This window comes from Chanodichthys erythropterus, chromosome 16 (genome assembly GCF_024489055.1).
Source record: "Chanodichthys erythropterus isolate Z2021 chromosome 16, ASM2448905v1, whole genome shotgun sequence".
Classification (NCBI taxonomy): domain Eukaryota; kingdom Metazoa; phylum Chordata; class Actinopteri; order Cypriniformes; family Xenocyprididae; genus Chanodichthys; species Chanodichthys erythropterus.
Window position 1 is genome coordinate 23,405,615 of NC_090236.1, and position 20,778 is coordinate 23,426,392.

Below are 20,778 nucleotides of genomic sequence, written 5' to 3' on the forward strand. Positions count from 1 at the left end.
TGAACATTGCAGAAACATTGCAGCACAGCCGTTCCTCCTCTGCTGAGGAGGATGCAGCAGGATAAATGAACAGTGTGGGCTGCCATCACTAAAGAGCTTACGGCCCCCGACAGTAATTAGCCCGTTGGACCTGTGGCACGTAATTGCGACATCTATTTAAGTCTGTGCTATTGATGAGTCTCTCTGACCTGCTGGGGAAGAGGATGGCCTTTGTTCCCTCCTGGGTGAGAAGTCTACTGAGGCAAAACTACCAGCTGTGAACTCAATTACCAGAGAGGTGAGCTACCTGCTCTGTATCCATATCACAGGTCTGCAAGGCTGTTTCTCTGGGAGGTGGAAACTGCAAGAGACAATGAGATTGTGTGAAGTCTAGCGACAGAGCTTTTCAGAGGTAGAACAGATTTGAATATTCAGTGTCATTAACAAAATAAGGCCCTATGTCTGGCGCAATGACAATTTTGGTACTTGCCTTTATTGTTATTGTTAAAAAAAAAAAAATTATATAGAAAATTAACACACCACAATAAGATATTTAGAGGTAATGGCCATCTATATGATAATAGAATTGAATTGAATGGCTGATTTGTGTTCAAAGGACAATGTCAGGCCTGTAAGTTATCAACTTTTAGCATATTAACACTAACTATAGCTGCACTATACCGTTCAAAAGTTTGGGGTCAGCTTCTATTCAACAAGGATGCATTAAATTGATCAAAAGTTACAGTAAAGACATTTAAAATGTTACATAACTTTTCTATTTTAAATAAATGCTGTTCTTTTGAACTTTCTATTTCTAAAAGAAGAATCCTGAACAAAAAAATGTATCACTGTTTCCATAAAAATATTAAGCTACACAACTGTTTTCAAAATTGATGATGATAATAAGAAATCTTTCTTGATTATCAAAGCACATTAGAATGATTTCTGAAGGATCATGTGACACTGAAGACTGGAGTAATGATGCTGAAAATTCAAACAACTGCTTTACTGATCAAATAAATGCAGCTTTGGTGAGCATAATCTTTCATAAACATTAGTTTAGTGTAGCCTGCATAATTCAATAATTATAATTTCTGTTCAGTGGTTTGGTGTTTCAATAGGTTTTTAATTGTATTCATTTTGGCTACTTAATTTGATGTTTACGTCTCACATATATAAATTAGGCCTATATATATATATATATATATATATATATATATATATATATATATATATATATATATATATATATATATATATATACCTTTAAAAAATAAGTTATTACGTGTTATTTAAATATAAGTACCATTTCGGGCACTTATTTTGTATCCTTTTGTGGTAAGTATACTTTTTTGATGTAGTACAGCGACGCCTAGTGGGTGTCGATAACAACACAATATGGGAGTAGCAGAAGCACACAGATATCATTTAGCTCATCAAAGTCATATTTTAGACGTACATTGATTTCATGAACGCTACTTAAGACCGTATAAATCATGTTGAATTAATCTCAGCAAAAAAACAACAACTCGTTATAGGTGTCCTGATACAAACTAATTGACATGATAAGAAATGTCTCAGAAAATAATGGATACAAAAACAAATCCAGACCTTCCGGACATCCAAGACTGTTTCCTGCGTCATGACGCATGATTGATCAGGTGGGCATTTGGTGTATCTGTTGTAAACTTATTCGTGATTTTCTGTAAGGTGACATGTGTGGCTTTACAATTCTGTATTAGCAAGGCAGTACATAATTAATGGGTTGAATATTTTACCTTGTAACACACTGAACTGTGTTGACCTGTGAATGAACATGTGTAACCCACGATGCACTTTACACAATTCGTGTTTTTTTCTATTTCCTTCTCTGAATTTAGAATAGTCTTCTTACAAGTCACAGATAACTGGCTAATTAACATTACCGTGTGACTTTTGGTGCACTAATGTAGTTTATTCGGTGTTGTGGCATTGCTGATAGATTTGGTTTGGGTTTTAAGTCACTAAGGAAGTGTAAAGTTGCAGACTTAAGTGTTTCTCAGATTGTTAGTATGTATTTTGCAGTGGTGAAAAGAGTATGAAGAAATTTGCTGTTGAAACACGCATATAATGTCCTTCCCTCTGGAAAATCCAGCTTAAGTTTGTGTATCTGTGTTCTAGAAAGTGCTGGCTGGTTTCTAGCTGGTCTAAGCATCCCATGTTCCACTAACAGGCATGACCTCTTAAAGGTGCTGGTTTGTTGCAGCTCCAAGATGGTCTGCCAACAAGTATTTTACTCAACTTGCTTTCATTACAGAGTTTTGTCAGCACGTGCATCTTTATTTGCATATGTCCTAAATTTTAAGACAAACTATTCTCAGTAATCTACTATTGTTTCCAAACTTCTCTAATATTAAGTGATTTGAGTGGGCAACAACTGGACTGCAAAATAATTGTTTTGGTTCTGGTAACAGTACTGCCTTTCAGATTGAAGAAAGTTTAAAGGATTAGTTCACTTTCAAATAAACTTTTCCTGATAATTTACTCACTCCCATGTCATCCAAGATGTCTTTCTTTCTCCATGTCTTTCATTCCTCAGTCGAAAAGAAACCTTAATTTCTTTTCGACTTTTTTTTTTTTGATGAAAGCATTCCAGGATTATTCTCCTTATAGTGGACTTCAATGGACTCCAGATGGTTGACGGTCAAAATTATAGTTTCAGTGCAGCTTCAAAAGGCTTTAAACGATACCAGACGAGGAATAAGGGCCTTATCTAGAGAAACCATCTGTAATTTTCTAAAAAAAAAATACAACTGAATATGCTTTATAAATACACTCGTCTGGTATCGTTTAAATCCCTTTGAAGCTGCACTGAAACTGTAATTGTGACCTTCAACAGTCTGGAGGCCATTGAAGTCCACTATAAGCAGAATAATCCTGGAATGTTTTCATCAAAAACCTTAATTTCTTTTCGACTGAAGAAAGAAAGACATGAACATCTTAGATGACATGGGGGTGAGTAAATTATCAGGAAAATTTTATTTGAAAGTGAACTAATCCTTTAACAATGCTTTTAAAGTTACCATGAAATCAAAACGCACTATTCTTATTTTTTATGGAATTGCAGTATTTTGTTTTTTATATATATATTTAAATGATTCATATGTGCACATCATTATTATTTTTTTTAAATTAATTTATAATCCTCACAATCTTTAATCAAATAACTCTTTTCTCTGCTGATGTGTTTACTGGCATGAGGGCAGGACAACCTGTCACTCACATGAGATCACAGCAATAGCAAACTACAACCATCCAATCAATTCCTGATGGACAAAATCAGCTTTTGCCCTACTTTTTTTTCAGAGAAACCATTTATCTTGGATATATATCAAAATAGGGAAGAAAAGACTATCACAACATCCGTTTCATGACAACTTTAATGATGCTTTAAGTAGTGGTTATTCTTAGAAGCAGAAGACATTCCCTGTGTCCTAGAGCATACCATCCGCCCTGAATAGCATCCGTGATCGAGTAGGTGACATAATCGCTTTGGGTTGCTTGTGACGTTGCATAAATGAGTGAGGTGTGGCTCGAGATCTCTCTTTTCTCTGTGGTTGTAGTCGTCAGACATCCTCTATGCTCTTCTGACAAAATTCATTATTCATTCATGGTGTTGTATTACTGAAGTTTCACTTGGTGATGTTTTTGATGGCGGTTATGTTTTTCATTGATTAGACACTGGCAATACAATTTCTGTTGTTATCCCAGTGATTTACAAGATTTTAGGTAAAGTGAAGTGTTGCAAAATTGAGGTTGTGCAATAGAATCTGTGGATTGCACAAGCGTCCCTTTAGATGACATCAATTCATTTGGCTAAAATTAAACTCCATAGAGTTATCTAAATAATTAGAAATAAAAATAACTATTTAAAGTGAACAAGCTAAAAGGTACCATTCAAAAGTTTTTTTTGTAAAAAAAAAAAAATATATATATATATATATATATATAATATATATATTATTCAGCAAGGACACATTCAATTGATCAAAGGTGAAACAAAAGACATTTATAATATTACAAAAAAAATTATTTCACATAAATGCTGTTCTTTTTGCTCATCAAAGAAACCTGAAAATAATATATCACGGTTTACACAATATTGAGCACCAAATCAGCATGTTGGAATGATTTCTGAAGGTAATAAAATGTCACAATATTACAGTTTTATATTGTATTTTTGATCAAAAAAATTCAGCCTCGGTGAGCATAAAAATGATGGTGTGAATCAAAAACATAACAAATCGTACCGAATACCGACCCCAAACTTTTGAGTGATAGTGTATATTTATATAAATTCCAGAAATCGAAAACCTAAAATTTTTGTTGATAGAAAAAAGTCAATTGAGATGTAATGAGTCAGATATACACATAAAAAAAAAAAAAAAAAAAAAAATATATATATATTTAAATGTTAAATATTAAATAATATGATTAAATATTATTTAATATTAATAATATAAATATTAAAATAAGCAATTAAAGTAATTCAAATCTTAGTGTATTATAGAAGGGGCTTTAGTTCTCAAATATTTATAGATACATCTAATGTGTGATATGATGCCCTATTATGTACAGTCCAAATTTATTTTCTGAGAAAGAGTCTTTTAGTGGTGTTTATGAGCTCCTTTAATTTGCCCGAAAGAGACAGTCCAGTTTCACTACTTTTCATAGTGGCTATTCCCTCTCGCTCAATAGACTAACTCAAACAATTTAAAGGATGATACTGAAGGATACTGAATGGAATCCATCATTTCAACTGAAAATCTGCTGATGTGTCTGTATTAGCACATGAATGCAGACCTTTAGCAGCCCAGCACCCTCCTGTTTCTGAAAGTCTCTCACCAGCATCAACAGCAGTTCTTATGGATAGCTTCCATTTAGGCCTAGTCATCAGTTTGAGTCCTAAAAACACGCCCATTTAATGTAATTCAAAATTACATTAATTCAGTTTTCAGTCACAAGGGCTGGAACAAGAAGCAAAGGTTTATTCAGTAGAGTAATGAGAGACAGCTGATTCTTTAAATTGAATCATGTATGACCAATTTTGCTCTCAGACTATCCCAGGACATTAGTGTATGAGATTGCTTGTTCAGTTTGACCTACAATTTGAGGATTGCTGTGGTTTGTTGTTGATGTCCTTAGGTGTGTGTTGAGTACATTTCTTCTAACACACATGATTTGCTAAATGATAGAGAACTTCTAAAAATTCTGAGAATTTATAGGATGGTAGTAATTTTATCAATACATCTACTGCATAATTAAGTAAGTATTTAGTGTCTACGTGAGTCAAAGTTATAACCGGAACTGCTGTGACTGGTGACACATTGATTAAATGTCCTCTGTGATGTCCTGGTTCGTAGAGGTTGGTTTCCTGTCTGCAGTTTGAAGCATAAATATTACTGGAAAGGGAAGTGATGGAGAAAAGTAGGTCAGAGGTCACCGGATGATGCCAAAAAACCATAGACACGTTTTTCTCAGTCAGTCAAGTGTTGGGTGAAAGTACAGTGAAGGAAAGGTGTACATATGATCCTCAGGTGTATGACGTGTGAAGAATAAGATGATGATAACAGTATGGAATGTCACACAAAGTCCTGGGAGGTTTACTAATAATAATAACAAAAAATAAATCATACCTCAACAGGCATATAACTTAACGATTCTTCTAAATACTGTACAAACATTAGGCTTTTATGAACTTTCAGCAGAAAAACATACATATACTACCGTTTAATTGTTTGGGGTCAGTAAGATTTTAAGAATTAATACTTTCCTTCAGCAAGGATTCATTAAATTGATCGAAAGTGACAGTAAAGATATTTTAAAAATTCTATTTGAAATAAATGCTGTTCTTTAGAAAATTCTGAAAATGTTTTTTGAATTATTAGAATGATTTCTGAAGGATCACGTGACTAAAGACTGGAGTAATAATGCTGAAAATTCAGCTTTGCCATCACAGGAATACATTACATTTTTATTATACATTTTAATAGTAAAATAGGAAGCGTTTTTTTTTTTTTTTTAATTTTAACAATATTTCACAGTAATCAAATAAACAGTATAAAAATATAAAATAAACAAGGGATGCCACCTAAATTATATAATTTATATATATAATATATATATATATATAATTTTTTTTTTTATTGCTAAAACTAGCTTTTTGTACCTCAGTATCCTTCAGACATGCTGAGTCTGGACATTGGGCTCAAAGGGTGTTTTCAAAGCTAATAAAACATTGCACCCTTGTTAAACTAAGTATATATATCATATAATTATTATAAATAATAAATGCCTATATATAGAAGAAACGGTTAGATAGAACCTTAAAGGGTTCAGTCAAGCACTTCATATATAGAACCTTTTATGGGTTCCCATCATAGGATCATTTTATGGATTCGTTTTTTTTTTATATTATTACATTTTATGAATTAAATGTAATTAAATTCATATATCACTAGAAAAAAAATTAAATAACCCATTAAACATGAAAGTATTATTCATATGGTATAAAGGGCTCAAGAACCCTACCTTTTTGTATGAATGAGTGTAAGAAGAGTGCATGTTTTGATATAAAAGAGTTGAATGAAGTTCTGGAAAGGACTCTGTACATTCCTAGAGATGTGTGGAGGTATGTAATTAGATGCTTGTCTGTGATTGTCTTTTCTTATCTCTTGATCCAAAGGCTCAATGTTTGTCCTCAACCACAGGAAGTTCACACAGCTGGTCATAACCATATCTGAGCTTTTACTGTAGAAAAGGGTATTTTAGCCATAAATGATGAATGATAAGATTACCTGGGTTAAAATATGTATTTTTGTAGGCGTGAAATACGATTGATTGATTAAATGTGATTTTTTTTTTTTTGTGGGTTGTGACGTGACATTCAGTGTGTCAGTTATCAAACTGCTTTTTGTGTCAGAGAAAATGACTTGAGCGCAGTGACTCCCCACTCGTGTCAGGATTTTTGTCATTCTTCACCTCCTCCCGGACTGCTACAAGAATGCGTCGGTTTGACGGATCCCACACCCTGTCCTCAACGTCTGAGGAACGGGTCAGACCAGTGCTACGGGAATCCAGTGAAACTGACTGGTAGTGTCCCTGTGTAGAACAAGTGCCACATGGTGTCTCAGAGATGGAGGGCTCAGAGACCTATAGACATATAGACATGTGTCCGATATATCTGTCATTGTTGCAGTTATGATTTAAAACACATCTCATTGTGATACAGCACTTCTACCTTGACACATGAAAGCAAACCCATTCAGTTACACTAGATATCTTGGGTTTTCTTAGAAAGGATGGCTTTCTGTTTTAGTAATGTTATTGTTAACTAAAACTAAATCTGTTAAAAATATATATTTTTTTATGTTAATAGGAAAAAAGCTGAAATAAAATAAAATGTAAAAATTAGATGAAAAATGTAACCTTAAACTGCCTTATAACTGAAATAAAAAGTTAAAGTAACAATATTACTAAAACATTTTTTTTAAAACAAAATAGTAAAATATAAATACAAAATAAACTAAATAACACTATTTATTTATTAAACCTGATTTAAGTTATATTTTATGTTTATATATATATATATATATATATATATATATAGATAGATAGAGCTATGGAAAAAAGTTAAGAGACCACTCCAAGTTCAGAAATCACTGTTAAGTGACTTAACATTGATTTCTGAACTTGGAGTGGTCTCTTAATTTTTTCCATAGCTCTATATATATATATATATATATATATATATATATATATATATATATATATATATATATATATATATATATATATATTGTATATTGTATATTGTATATAATATAATTTTTTTTTTCATATGTGTTATATATTTCTATTTTTCTCTGGCTTTGTGTATTGGTCTTACTATCACTGGATAGGCCCATATTTGTGACCCAAGGGAAACAAAAGACTTTTCATTGTTGAGCAGTCTCCGCTGGATTCTCGCCTACTTCCAGTGCATAATAAAAACCTAGCCAGTATTCAAGCCAATCACTGACCTGCCTCACTCTCAAGAGCCAATCATTGAGTTTTGAGGTAGGTTTCAGAGGGCGGTTCCTGTCAGTTGAATGCAGGTTGCAATCCCGAAACCAGGCGGGTGTTGTCTCTTTAGCTGCTGCTCAGGTTTATATTAGGCAGGGAGTGACTCCTCTGAACGTGGCCTCTGCCTTGGCAAAACTCCCACTGGGCTGTCACTTATTCTATCACTAGTGAAAACTGCTGTGATTGAGGGCCACTGAAAGAAAGGATAAGGACACTAGGAAGAACCAAAGTTCAGAGACTGTTTCCACTGCTTCCTTGGGTCTGTCATCAATTTATTTGCCCCCGTGGGGCAGTATTTTTTTAAGACTGTTTTTGTATATATTTATTTATTTATATTTGGCTGGAGTGACTATATCATCAGAAAGACAACAGGTAAGCTTAAAATCTACTTTTGTATTTTTGATAGGCTGTGTTATGAATGGGAATCCCTCACTGTCTCCTATCAAATAGTTTTTTGGGATAGTTTGTCTATTTTCTCCTTACTTAGGTGACTAAGAAATGTGATTAGACACTAGATCTGGTCAGCTTAGACCATCTTTGCATCTCAAAGGATTTAGTTTTTTGTGTTCCTTTGGTTTATGATTATTTTTTCTTTGTAGGTTTGACTGTGATTCATTTTCGTGATGTTGTCATTAGCAGTTCCTGTCTAGTGAGTTAATCTAATTCTTTGACAGGATAGATATCTACATTTCTCCACCTCACCAGTTTGACTGGCTTTGCACTATTGCACTATTCATTGGAGTCCAGGTAGTACAGAGGACATAAGAATCATTACTACATGAATGACTTTAGGGTGTTTCGTTTGAATTTCCTGGAGTTTTTAGACAATTTTGTACAGATTCGGAACTTGCACCATATTGAAGGGTTTAAGGTTTTTATGGACACTTATAAGCAACTTTGTATGATTCTAAGAGCATGAGGAAAGTAAGAGTCATCTCATATTTTAAAAGATTTTTTTTATCACAACAATCGTGTGTCTCCTTCATCTTGTGTCTTTATGATGGTTCTGTTCTCTTCTGAAGAAATAGGTGGTCATGCATAAGATGTGTAGGCAGATAAGCAGTGAAGGATCTGTTTAGTGTGCTTTGTCATCCTATCCCATTGTTTTCCTGCTGAACATCGATCCACATACAAACAGCTGTAGTGAACTGCATTAATATGCGATTTCACAGACAAGATTTAAGCCTAGTCCAAGACTAATATCTTAAAATATATCAGTGCCATTGTTTTGTCTCAAGATGCACACCAGTAATACTTAAATGCCCTAATTTAACAAAAGCCTAGTCCTGGCTTAATTTAAGCCCTGTCTGTGAAACCAGCAGGCCTAAGTCTTTATAGTCCTGTTCAGTTTGTCTGGTCGGATCCCATGTGCGTTTTGAGCAGTAGAAACAAAAAAGCAGAAAAGTAGAAAGCAGAGCAAGAAAGGTGCTGGTGAATGATCCCGTTTTTTGCTTGTCCTGTTGTCCTGCTTCATGTTTTTTTCCAACATTTTTGCATGTGAAATACTTTTGAAAAAAGTTGATGTGCTGCTAAACTATTTTAAATGACATTTTACTAATAGACCCTTTTCACATTTCCGGGTTTCTCAGAAGCGGAAGTCATCATAGTTGGGTAAAATTCTATGGCAGTGAATGAGAGAAAACATTAAATATATTTTTTGTGTTCCCGTTTTCTCAAATAGCAAAAGAAATACTCAACAACATTGTTTTCACAACTTGCAGAAAGATGAAAAAAATAGAGATAACAGCAGTCAGAAGAGAGAAAGATATGAACTTTACCGTCACTCCCATTGCTGCTGTATTAGAAACACCCTCACAGCAGTGTTGACTATTTTTTTGTAATTTGATGAAAAGGTAATACAATACGAAGTAAAGTGTTATAAATGTACATACATTTAAAAACTTTGCAAGATTTACAATGCTGATGACCACTAAAACACATCATTACAGTCTGTGAAAAGGGTCCATTCTTAATTGTAATAACTACTTAAAGGGTTAGTTCACCCAAAAAATGAAAATTCTGTCATTTATTACTCACCCTCATGCCGTTCCACACCCATGAGATCTTCATTCATCTTCGGAACGCAAATTAAGATATTTTAATTGAAACCGATGGCTCTGTGAGGCCTTCATAGGGAGCAATGATATTTCCTCTCTCAACCATAAAGGTACTAAAAACATATTTAAATCAGTTCATTTGAGTACAGTGGTTCTATAGTAATATTATAAAGCGACAAGAATATTTTTGGTGTGCCAAAAAAAACAAAATAACGACTTATATAATGATGGCCGATTTCAAAACACTGCTTCAGGAAGCTTCGGAGCAGTGTGAATCTGTGTGTCGAATCAGCGATTCGGAACACCAAAGTCACGTGATTTCAGCAGTTTGGCGGTTTGACACGCGATCCGAATCATGATTCGATATGCTGATTCATAACGCTCCGAAGCTTCCTGAAGCAGTGTTTTGAAATCGGCCATCACTAAATAAGTCGTTATTTTTTATTTATTTTTTTGGCGCTCCAAAAATATTTTCGTCGCTTTATAATATTAATATTGAACCACTGTACTCACATGAACTGATTTTAGATGTGTTTTCAGTACCTTTAAGGAAATGTCATTGCTCCCTATGCAAGCCTCACGGAGCCATCGGATTTCAATTAAAATATCTTAATTTGCGTTCCGAAGATTAACGAAGGTCTTACGGGTGTGGAACGGCATGAGGGTGAGTAATAAATGACAGAATTTTCATTTTTGGGTGAACTAACCCTTTAAATGAAGTACTTCACTAAATCCTATATTTGTCGTCTTCTATAGTTTTAAAGTGTACTTCTATAGTTATATTTTAATATTTTATTTATTTAAAAATTAAAACACTTGACTGAATGACTAGAATATATTTTAATATTAAGAATGAACTAGAAAAGGCAAAATGGGGACCTGTTACAGGTCCATTTTCCCTTATACATTCATATCAAGATTTTGGGTTAAAATTTGTGACTTAAAAAAAAAACTCTGCCAACTACACACATTGTGGTACACTCAATAGTATAGTTGGTAATAATAATAGTTTGGCTTTGGTGACATCGTGTACCACTCAGGTTGGGCTTTGTATCCTGTTCAAATGGCCAGCTGTTTCTTGTTTGCTTTTGCTGGGCTGTCATTGTTGACTCTGACTCCACTGTCCTCCTGATAACAGCATATTACTCTGACCAGCCTTTACTTGCTGCATTGTCATTGCCTGCTCACCTAATTTTAACACATTTACTTATGTTCTCCAGTTTATTAGTTGTCTGAAGAAATAAAGACAAGATGTTGCAAGAGCTGTTTTCAAGCGTCTTGAGGTTCTACGACTATCTTCTGAAAAGAACTGGTAAGAGCTCACTGAATCATGTTTCTTAGAAGAGTAAAAACCACCAATATCACTAGCTTTTTAATGTGTTACGCTATTAAAAACCATTAAAGCTTTGTCCACTAAGAATCTACTGTAGAAATACAGGCTTGTTTCTTGTGGCTGATCAGTTGATTTGTAATTTTCTCAGATGCCAGAGTTCGTGATTATCCGCTGATGCAGAGTCCCATTCAGATGACGGTCATCTTGCTGGGATATGTGTTCTTCGTTTTATACGTGGGACCACGATTCATGACCAATCGCAAACCTTTCCACCTCAACACAACTATGATCGTCTATAACTTCTCTATGGTGGCCTTCAACGCCTACATTGTTTATGAGGTAGGAAACTTTTCCATATTTTTTCATGTTTGGGAGTATAACTAAACCTATTCATGTACCAGAACTGATGTTTTTGAGGAGAACTGCATAGCTGATTCAAAAGTGAAAATTTGCTCACCTTGCAATAGTATTTCTTCTGTAGATCACAAAAGGATATGTTTAGCAGAATCTTCAAGCTACTCTTTTTCATATAATGAAAGTGAATAGTGACCATAGCTGGCAAGTTCCAAAAATGACAAATGGGCACCATAAAAGTGTCATAAATGCAGATTTTTGTGTGACAAACAGACTGACAACACATTTTTCTGAGACTTTTATGGTGCTTTTTGTGATTTTTGAAACTATGGGTATTATTCACTTTTATTATATGAAAAAGAGCAGCGTGAGCATTCTGATAAACGTCTTGTGTGTTCCACAGAAGAAAGAAAGTCAGAGAGGTTTGGAGGGTGACAGAAGAGAAAAGATGAACAAACCATGTTTTTTGTACTTTTGTGTAATTTTTTGATCTGTCTGACGCTTGCAGTTCTTGATGTCTGGCTGGGGAACAACGTACACTTGGAGATGTGACCTCTGTGACACCTCCAACAGTCCTCAAGCTCTCAGAGTAAGTTAATTTCATTCAGACATGTCTTACTGACATAAGAATTAATACTTTTATTCAGCCGGAACACATTCATTTAAAAGCTACGGTATAAAGACATTTATAATGTTACAAAGGATTTTCTGCTGTTCTTAAACTTTCTATTCATCAAAGAATCCTGGAAAAAAAACATCAGTTTTCACAAAAATATTAAACAGCACTACTGTTTTTAACTGTAATAAGTAATATTGTTTCTTGAACATCAAATCAGCATATTAGAATGCTTTCTGAAGGATCATGTGACACTGAAGATTGGAGTAATGATGCTGAAAATTCAGCTTTGCCATCACAGGAATGAATTACATTTTAAAATATATTAAAATAGAAAACAGTTTTTTAAATTGTAATAATATTCCACAATATTTCTAGCTATGGTGTTTTTGATCAAATAAGTGAACATGCAGATGTCTTTCAAAAATATTTTAAATATCTTACAGACCCCAAACTTTTAAATAGTAGTGCATAATGTTAATTGTGTTTCTCCTTATATCCTCAGATGGTTCGAGCAGCCTGGTTATTCTATTTCTCCAAATATGTTGAACTTCTAGATACGGTAAGAATAATTTATGTCTCCATGCTGTGATTATCATTCCTTAAATTTGTGTGTGTTGCAATACTTGTATTTGGAATAGGATATGCATAGGCATTTGGCACAATATACAGTAGCTTCCTCAATAACTACAGGATGATTTGTTACCTGAGTTAACAAGAACAGTGTCTGTGATTCCAGGTGTTTTTTGTGTTGAGAAAGAAGCACAGTCAGGTGACGTTCCTGCATATCTTCCATCATTCCATCTTGCCCTGGACCTGGTGGTGGGGCATTACTCTTACTCCTGGTGAGTCTGTCAATGCTGTAGTCCCTGGTTTAATAGATCAGTAGTTATTAACCGGCTTTGCTTCAAGACCCAGGACTATTTGTGAACCAAATAGTACTAAAACTATGAAGAATATGAACTATAGCCTAGTTTAAAAGTATTTTTGCATGTGGGCAAAGTAACCCCCAGGGTTTAATGTGTAACCAAGTTTAATGTGTATTAAAGGGATAGTTCACCCAAAAATGAAAATTCTGTCATCATTTACTCCCCCTCAAGTTGTTCCAATGTGGGGCGAGATCTGCTTGGTTACTGACATTCTTCCAAATATCTTCCTTTGTGTACATCAGAACAAAGAAATTTACACAGGATTAGAACAACTTGAGGTGGAATAAATGATGACAGAATTTAAATTTTTAGGTGAACTATCCCTTTAACTGGTGTAAAAATGTCTAATTTTAATTACTTTATTTTCATGTGAAAATGACAGCTGGTGGCATGGGTTCTTTCCACGCTTTGGTGAACGCGTGTGTCCACGTCATCATGTACACCTACTACGGTCTAGCTGCTGCAGGGCCACGCTTCCAGAAGTATCTGTGGTGGAAAAAGTACATGACAGCTATCCAACTGGTTAGTGGAAACTCATTTAAACTCTTAATCTTATGTGACTAATCTGAACTGCATTTGCATCAATGTTTAAAAAAAAAAAGGTGCATAAATTGAGATTAAGTAAAATTATAATTTATACTTGTCTTCCAATTCAATGTAATTATATACATTCTATTCCTTTCCATCAAAACAGTTTTTGCTCTCTCTTAAAGTGCCCCATTACACTATTTTGAAGGTTCCTAATTTTGTTTTGAAGGTGTCCTTCAATAGTTTTACATGCATTCAAGGTCAAAAAACACTTTAATTTTCTCATAAAATACATTGCAGCATTTATCTCTTTTCTCACAATGTCTGAAAACATTTCAGACATTTCCTCCTTTCCGAGAGCCTACTCTGCTCTGATTGGTCAAACAGCCCAGTCTGTTGTGATTGGTCTACCGCTTACATTGTGTGACTGAAACGAAACGTCCATTACCATATCTGAATTTCAGGCCTCAGCTACAGCTACAGTGTTTGAGGGCTGGTCAAAGTAGACACAAGTAGACAGTGACTCCATTTATCACGCACTTTTATCTTTGAAACTTTTTCAGACCTATTACAGCTATATTGCACACTACATGAAAGATAATTTCCAAAAAAACATAATAGGGGCACTTAATTTCTTTACTGTCGAACAATTATAATTACATTTCATTTTCTCATATTTTCTACAGATTCAGTTTGTACTGGTGTCTGTCCACATCTCTCAGTATTACTTCATGGAAAAGTGTGAATACCAAGTTCCCATCTTCATTCATCTCATCTTGATCTATGGCACGTTTTTCTTCATCCTCTTCTCAAACTTCTGGATCCAGGCTTACGTAAAGGGCAAGCGACTACCTGTTTCTAAGGAGGAAAAACCCAAACAGAATGGCATTATCACTGTGATTGAGCCTGTGGTAGTGGCCAATGGCAAACACTTGGAAAATGGCACTGTGCACTACACTAATGGATTTGCCCACAATGGGAAAGTGAAGGAGGTCTAAGTGGACCTGGCGTCAGAGACATGGTTGTTAGATTATTTTTGTTAAATGTTCTTTTTTATATATATATATAATTGTATGGGAGATGAAACGGCACATTGGATCTGGCGGTGGGTCCCCCTTTCTTTGTATTTTGGATGTTGGAGGCTGGGGAGCACTATGCATGAAGAGAATTCGTCCACTGAAGTTGGCTTCATTGACGTCGCTCTGAAACCTGACAGCATTTAAACATGTCTGTTTAATCCAGTTGACCTTGGCTTTTTCCTGGCATATGAGTCTCCCAGTTGTTTGCACACTGTACAGTTCTCACAAACTTAAACTTGACTGTAAATAAATATTTCCTCAGTTTATTGGAAATGTATGAGTTGTCCATTTTTTTTTTTTAGAGTTTGTTCATAACTTATCAGTTAATGTTTTTTATAATAAATGTTATTTTTTTGCCTTAAACTCTATTTGTGAAGTTGATTTTTATTCAAAAATGAAATGAAATGCATTTAAGCACACTAATGCCCATTAAGAAATGTAAAATCTTATGTTACCATATTAGAAGCATATAAAAAAATATAGACTGCTCAAGACAGATGTCTCGCACGTAAAGGCCAATTCACACTGCATTGACAGACGCCAACCAACACAATCACCAGATAATGTCACTTCTCAGAAATTCCACGACCTGACAAACACCAATTCAACATCCAATCAGTCTCTGACAAGGGTATTCAATAAAGTGCCTGGTGCAGTGAATTGTCTTTTTTTGTGCATCCTTTTACGTCTGTAATGCTTGGATGTTTTTTTTTTTTATTGTAATGCACTGATCCTGAATTATAAAGAGCTTTCTATCATACATTTCAGACAAAACGTCATGGTTATGAACATGAAAGAAAAAAAACTCACATGCAGTTTAATTGCATGTTCTGGAAAAGGCATTTATTAAAATAAAGCACATACTCCAAACTGATATTAATCTCTTCCATTTATGATTTCAAGCATGTCATAACCTAGAAGGCTTTCAATGGTTTTTAATTTAACCTTTCTGCCAACATGGAAATACGTCATTCCACTTAAAAGCCCTTTTTAAAACCACACATTAAAATATTACTAAATTAAACTGTACTAATTGAACAGCAATGGAGCATCTATAAAAGGCAAATACAATAAACGTCAAAAGGGGAAAGCAATTCCTTACAAAACTTTATTTGAAAAATTACATTTCTATACATTATTTAGTGATCACTTTTAGAGTTAAATATGCAAGAACATGAGTAGAAACAATCACTAAAATGGTCATTCAAGGGTTTATCTTACAAAGGAGGTGGTCTTCTGGGAATCCCATTTAATTTCATTTAAAAAAAAAAAAAAAAAAAAAAAAACACATTGTGCCTCTGAAACAATAAGGGTGTGTCTAATAAAACTTAGTGTAGAGCTTGTGGCAGGCGTGACCGACAGCTTGTGAATGGAATTGCCCAGCCCTTTGAAAGCCAAGCAATAAAACCAATGGAAGTTTAAAACTTTTGGGGAAACCACTTCAGATCTTTAAACCTCCCAACTCCGTTTGTTAGATGCATTAAAATTTACATTTCATAATTATCGAATATGTTGTTGAATGATGCTGTTGGTAGGCTTTGGTTTCTTGACGGCATCCTTTTCAAAACTCTTCCAGAGTCGAATGGTTTCATCAGCAGCAACAGAAGCCATAGTCGAACCATCTGGACTCAGTGCCAAGTTGAGGACTCGGTCTTCATGTGCTGAGATAGATAATTGGGGAAAGAGAAAGACAGGAATTTAAGTGTAAATTCACAATTTAGTGTGGTTGTAACATTTAACTGAAGGAAGGGTGACCACACAAATCACAATCTCAAACTTGCCTTCAAGCTCTGCAACTTTAGTGAGTGAGGGGTATTTCCAGATGATAACCTTGTCGTGAGCAAAACCATGGCCAGACACCAACTCTTTGTAATTTGGTGCAAAAACAAGAGATGATATCTGGAAGAAAGTAAAAATGTAGTCATATCACTTAAGATAACATTGTACTATGACATGCAGAGATACAATGGGTGAGCCTACCTGTGAACAAGTGTCTAAGGCACTGATACAAGAGCCACTGTTGGCATTCCAGATGCGAATATGACGGTCACTGGTGCCCCCTCCTGACGCAAGGATGCTAGGCTGCCAAGGGCACCATGCCAAAGCCTTAAGGGTGCAAAAAGGATAAAATCTCAACTAAAGCCTTAGTGGAAAAAATCAGAGCAGGAATAGAGGTTCACGTCCTTCCAAATTCAAGTTACCTTGACCGCTCCCTGGTGTTCACTTAGAGCATGGATGGCTTGATATTCTGAGCCTGACGTCATGGGCCAAATGTACACCATATTGTCATTGCCACCGCTAGCTAAATATTTCCCATCTGGAGACCAGGTAAGGCCACAGACTTCCTGAGTGTGCCCACCGAAGGTGAAGATGTGGTGGTCTGCTACTCTAACATCATGCTGATGAATCAAACCAGATCTGGAGCCACTGTGGAGAACAAGCATATTGTTTAATACCTCAAATGCATATAATCTGCAGAGTGAAAGGAGATGCTGGCCTTACCTAGACAAAACGTGATCATTCCAACTCAAGCAACCAACCCTTGCCGAATGACCATCCATGCTGCGGAGACGCTTTTGGTACTGAACATCCCATAACTGCAAGAAATGGAATGAAGCAAAGAAATTCAGCAGGCAAGATGGCAATTTGCAGAGCAATATTTTGATTGGTTTATGCATCAATCAAATCTCTACATAATCCATTATGAGAAACTGATCACAGACGGACATCCTTTAGGATCACAATAGAACAGTGATTCTACTAAAGGGTCTCAGTAAACTTCCAAAGGGGCATCAAGACAACTTAAATGCAAAAAGAAACTAAAATTAACTTGAATTCATGGTGCAAGCTGACAATGTCAGTGGGGCCCCATCAACGGTTTGGTTACCGACATGCTTCAAAATATCTTCGGTTCAGCAAAAAAAAAAAAAAAAAAAAAAAAAAAAAAAAAAGTATAAATATCCCCATAAAAATCACAAACACCTAGAAAAGTCATGCAATATTGGTAATGTGCAAATCCTTAAAGGATTAAATTTCCAATTTAATGTTACCCCAAGCCATCCTAGGTGTTTATATGGCTTTCGTCTTTCTGATGAACACCGATATTTTTATACAAGTTCTTCCATCCATCATAAACATACTCCACATGGCTCCGGAGGGTTAATAAAGGCCTTCTGAAGAGAAGCAATGCATTTGTTTAAAAAAAAAAAAAAAAGGGGGGGGGGGTTATGTAGCAAAATATCTAGCTTCTGCCAGACTGCCTTCAGTATTCAAGTTAAGAAAGTGTAAACTAGCATCGCGGCAGTTACACTTTTTTCATAAGTTGAATACGGACAGCGTAGGACGTAGTGCAAGCTTTTTGAACTGCAGGAGTTTTACACTTTCTTCGTACATTGAATATGGAAGCTAGATATTTTAACTCATAAAATGTTAAATATGGATTTTTTACACAAAGGCATTGCTTCACTTCAGAAGGCCTTTATTAACCCTCCGGAGCAGTGTGAAGTACACGTTTATGATGGATGGATGTGGATGGAGACACTTTCTTCAGCTCATACTTGTGACCCGTTCACTGCCATTATAAAGCTTGGATGCGTCAGGATATTTATTAATATTTCTCCGATTGTGATCAGAAAGAAGTCATATTCACCTAGGATGGCTTGAGGGGGAGTAAAGCCAATTCTCATTTGAAAGTGAACTAATCCTTTAAGAATATTCAAATTACCTAAATAATAAAAAACCTAGCCGTACAGTTAGATAAAATTATTGTCTCATTACAACTGAAGTACTATAAATATTTTGGGGGCCTTCGAATATGGTTTTGGACAATGGGGGGCCTTCAAGTCAAAACGGGTGAGAACCACTGTAGTATAATTATTCAACCACAGTATGAGAAAAGTCAATTACCTCAACTTTACAATCACTGGTCCCAATGGCTAAGAAATTGCCATCTTTGCTCCATGAGACAGAACAGATGTATTCATTGACATCCTCCATTTTCTTCAATAAAACAATGTCCCCCGCACCAGCATCCCACAAATACACATGGTCGGCAAGGCCAACAGCCAACAGGTTCTGCCTTCCCCAATCCATTAGGTTCAGATCTGAACATAAATTGCCAAATTAGTCTCAAATCACATGAGATTCTCTTCAAATCATGGTGTAATGCAAAACTCAGCTCACAGAAGTCATTTTTGATATCAGGGGCATCTAGAATCCGCTCTGGAACTGAGGAAATGTACCGGCTCTTCTTGATTGAGACCGGTGTGGGAACCTGACTGTAGAGAACCTTCAAGTTATTCTGATAACCTGTGGGAGATAGTGTTGACTTCATTTTAGAGACCAGTTTGTGCAAGGATGTTACCTTAAAATCAATAAGCCAAAAAAACAATTGTTCATTTTAATAGTATTAATACTAAAAGTAGTAGATAAATAATATACCCTCAGGGGCGTTCAGTGGTTTTCCTCCTAAATGCAAGATCTTTGCTTCTTCAATGTCATATCCATTTAGGGTCACAGACCAAGCTTTCTGATTTGGCTGCCAGGACATCAATCAATAGTCAAAAAACATCTACAACCTGATATATGCACTTCTAATAATTCTAATTTTATTGTAATGATTTATAATATTACAACACATTACTATTATTATGCAGGAACTTACTGCTGTAGACGATGAGGTTTCTTCCACTGGCTCGTTCTCTTTGGATATAAGAAAACTTGCTACATCCAACTGTTTGTTATTTCTCGTTGGGATGAATCGATCTCCTCCTGCCTTAGAGGGGGTGTTTTGGGTCTTGCCGTTCTTTCCTTTTAAGAGAGACATTGAATGTGTAACACTGAGGACACTCCAACACTACAATGACAAGGAGCTGGACTTATGACTCGTACCTGGTGTTTTACTGGGGGTTTTGGAAAGGCTCACTGATCTGCTGGTGCTCTTGTTTGGGGAGAGGGAACTTGTGTTAGTGGAGCTGGAAGTGCTGGCTTTCCTCTGCCACCTCGCCATCGGGGCGTTTGTGATAGGCATGTCCAGTCGGAGGACATTGTGGATGTCATTCTCAAACCCAAACTGGGACATTACTGCTACAGCGATGGTCAACTCTGCATAAGAAAATGGACAGGATATGGAGTCCGGCGACATGGAGCACGTGAAGCACGACGATACACTGTTTGATATGTTTTATATAACGCCAAACAAGCAAAAATGTATTATTTAATCTTTACATAAGCTTTAATATAAATGGATAATACATGTAAATGGTTAGGAAATGATTACTTATTACTGCAGCTATATTCATAATTAGCCTAACTTACTTGTGGAAAAAAAAAAACTTATATTTCATCTTACCACAAATCCAGCAACTTCGTTCCTCTGATGCACAAATAAAATGATAATAAAATGTACTTTAGCCGCTCTTGTTTATGTACAACTTTCCTGCTTTCTTCGTCCTTCCACAAGCAGAGTCAAGTCTCATCTGAGCAGATGAAGAAAGTTAACGGATGAACGCCAGTTTAAATGTCTTAAGCTCGTGTCGTGATTGGAGAATTCAAAAAACAAAAGTTTTCGCTGTTACCAAGGCAGCCAGGCAGAATGCTGCGCGATGATTGGTGAATCGCATCATTGAGTACTTCCTGGCAGCATTACATATTAAGAGTCCTTTGTTAGGCTCGTTCCTGGTTTTGTTATTTTAACCTGATTTGCCACTCGCTGGTCTGTTGTTAATATTTTACGAATTTTTTATTTCGGAAAGGTATGACAGAATGATGCTTCTGAAACATGCATTCAGCTCGAGTCCTT

General features: G+C 35.5%; 2 protein-coding genes across 3 annotated transcripts; one reads left to right on the forward strand and one right to left on the reverse strand.

The window, feature by feature from the left end:
- The first annotated feature begins 1,533 nt into the window (after positions 1–1,533).
- Positions 1,534–15,337, forward strand: elovl1a (ELOVL fatty acid elongase 1a). 2 transcript variants are annotated; one of them, XM_067362575.1, is made up of 8 exons: positions 1,534–1,640; positions 11,360–11,451; positions 11,621–11,811; positions 12,335–12,415; positions 12,948–13,004; positions 13,182–13,287; positions 13,754–13,893; positions 14,586–15,337. In XM_067362575.1, the coding sequence occupies exons 2-8, from the start codon at positions 11,391–11,393 to the stop codon at positions 14,895–14,897; spliced, it is 948 nt and encodes a 315-aa protein (XP_067218676.1). In that variant the 5' UTR covers positions 1,534–1,640; positions 11,360–11,390; the 3' UTR covers positions 14,898–15,337. The 2 variants fall into 2 exon arrangements, with proteins under 2 accessions (XP_067218676.1, XP_067218675.1); XM_067362574.1 differs by lacking the exon at positions 1,534–1,640 and adding an exon at positions 8,187–8,454 and having other exon boundaries at positions 14,586–15,336.
- Positions 15,338–15,891: 554 nt separating this feature from the next.
- Positions 15,892–20,500, reverse strand: cdc20 (cell division cycle 20 homolog). The gene is made up of 11 exons (XM_067363285.1): positions 20,329–20,500; positions 19,869–20,081; positions 19,642–19,787; positions 19,419–19,515; positions 19,161–19,286; positions 18,885–19,081; positions 17,481–17,575; positions 17,180–17,405; positions 16,959–17,084; positions 16,760–16,877; positions 15,892–16,639 (listed from the first exon to the last, which is right to left on the reverse strand). Exons 2-11 carry the CDS (start codon positions 20,056–20,058, stop codon positions 16,479–16,481), a joined length of 1,482 nt encoding a protein of 493 aa, XP_067219386.1. The 5' UTR covers positions 20,059–20,081; positions 20,329–20,500; the 3' UTR covers positions 15,892–16,478.
- Positions 20,501–20,778: the final 278 nt, after the last annotated feature.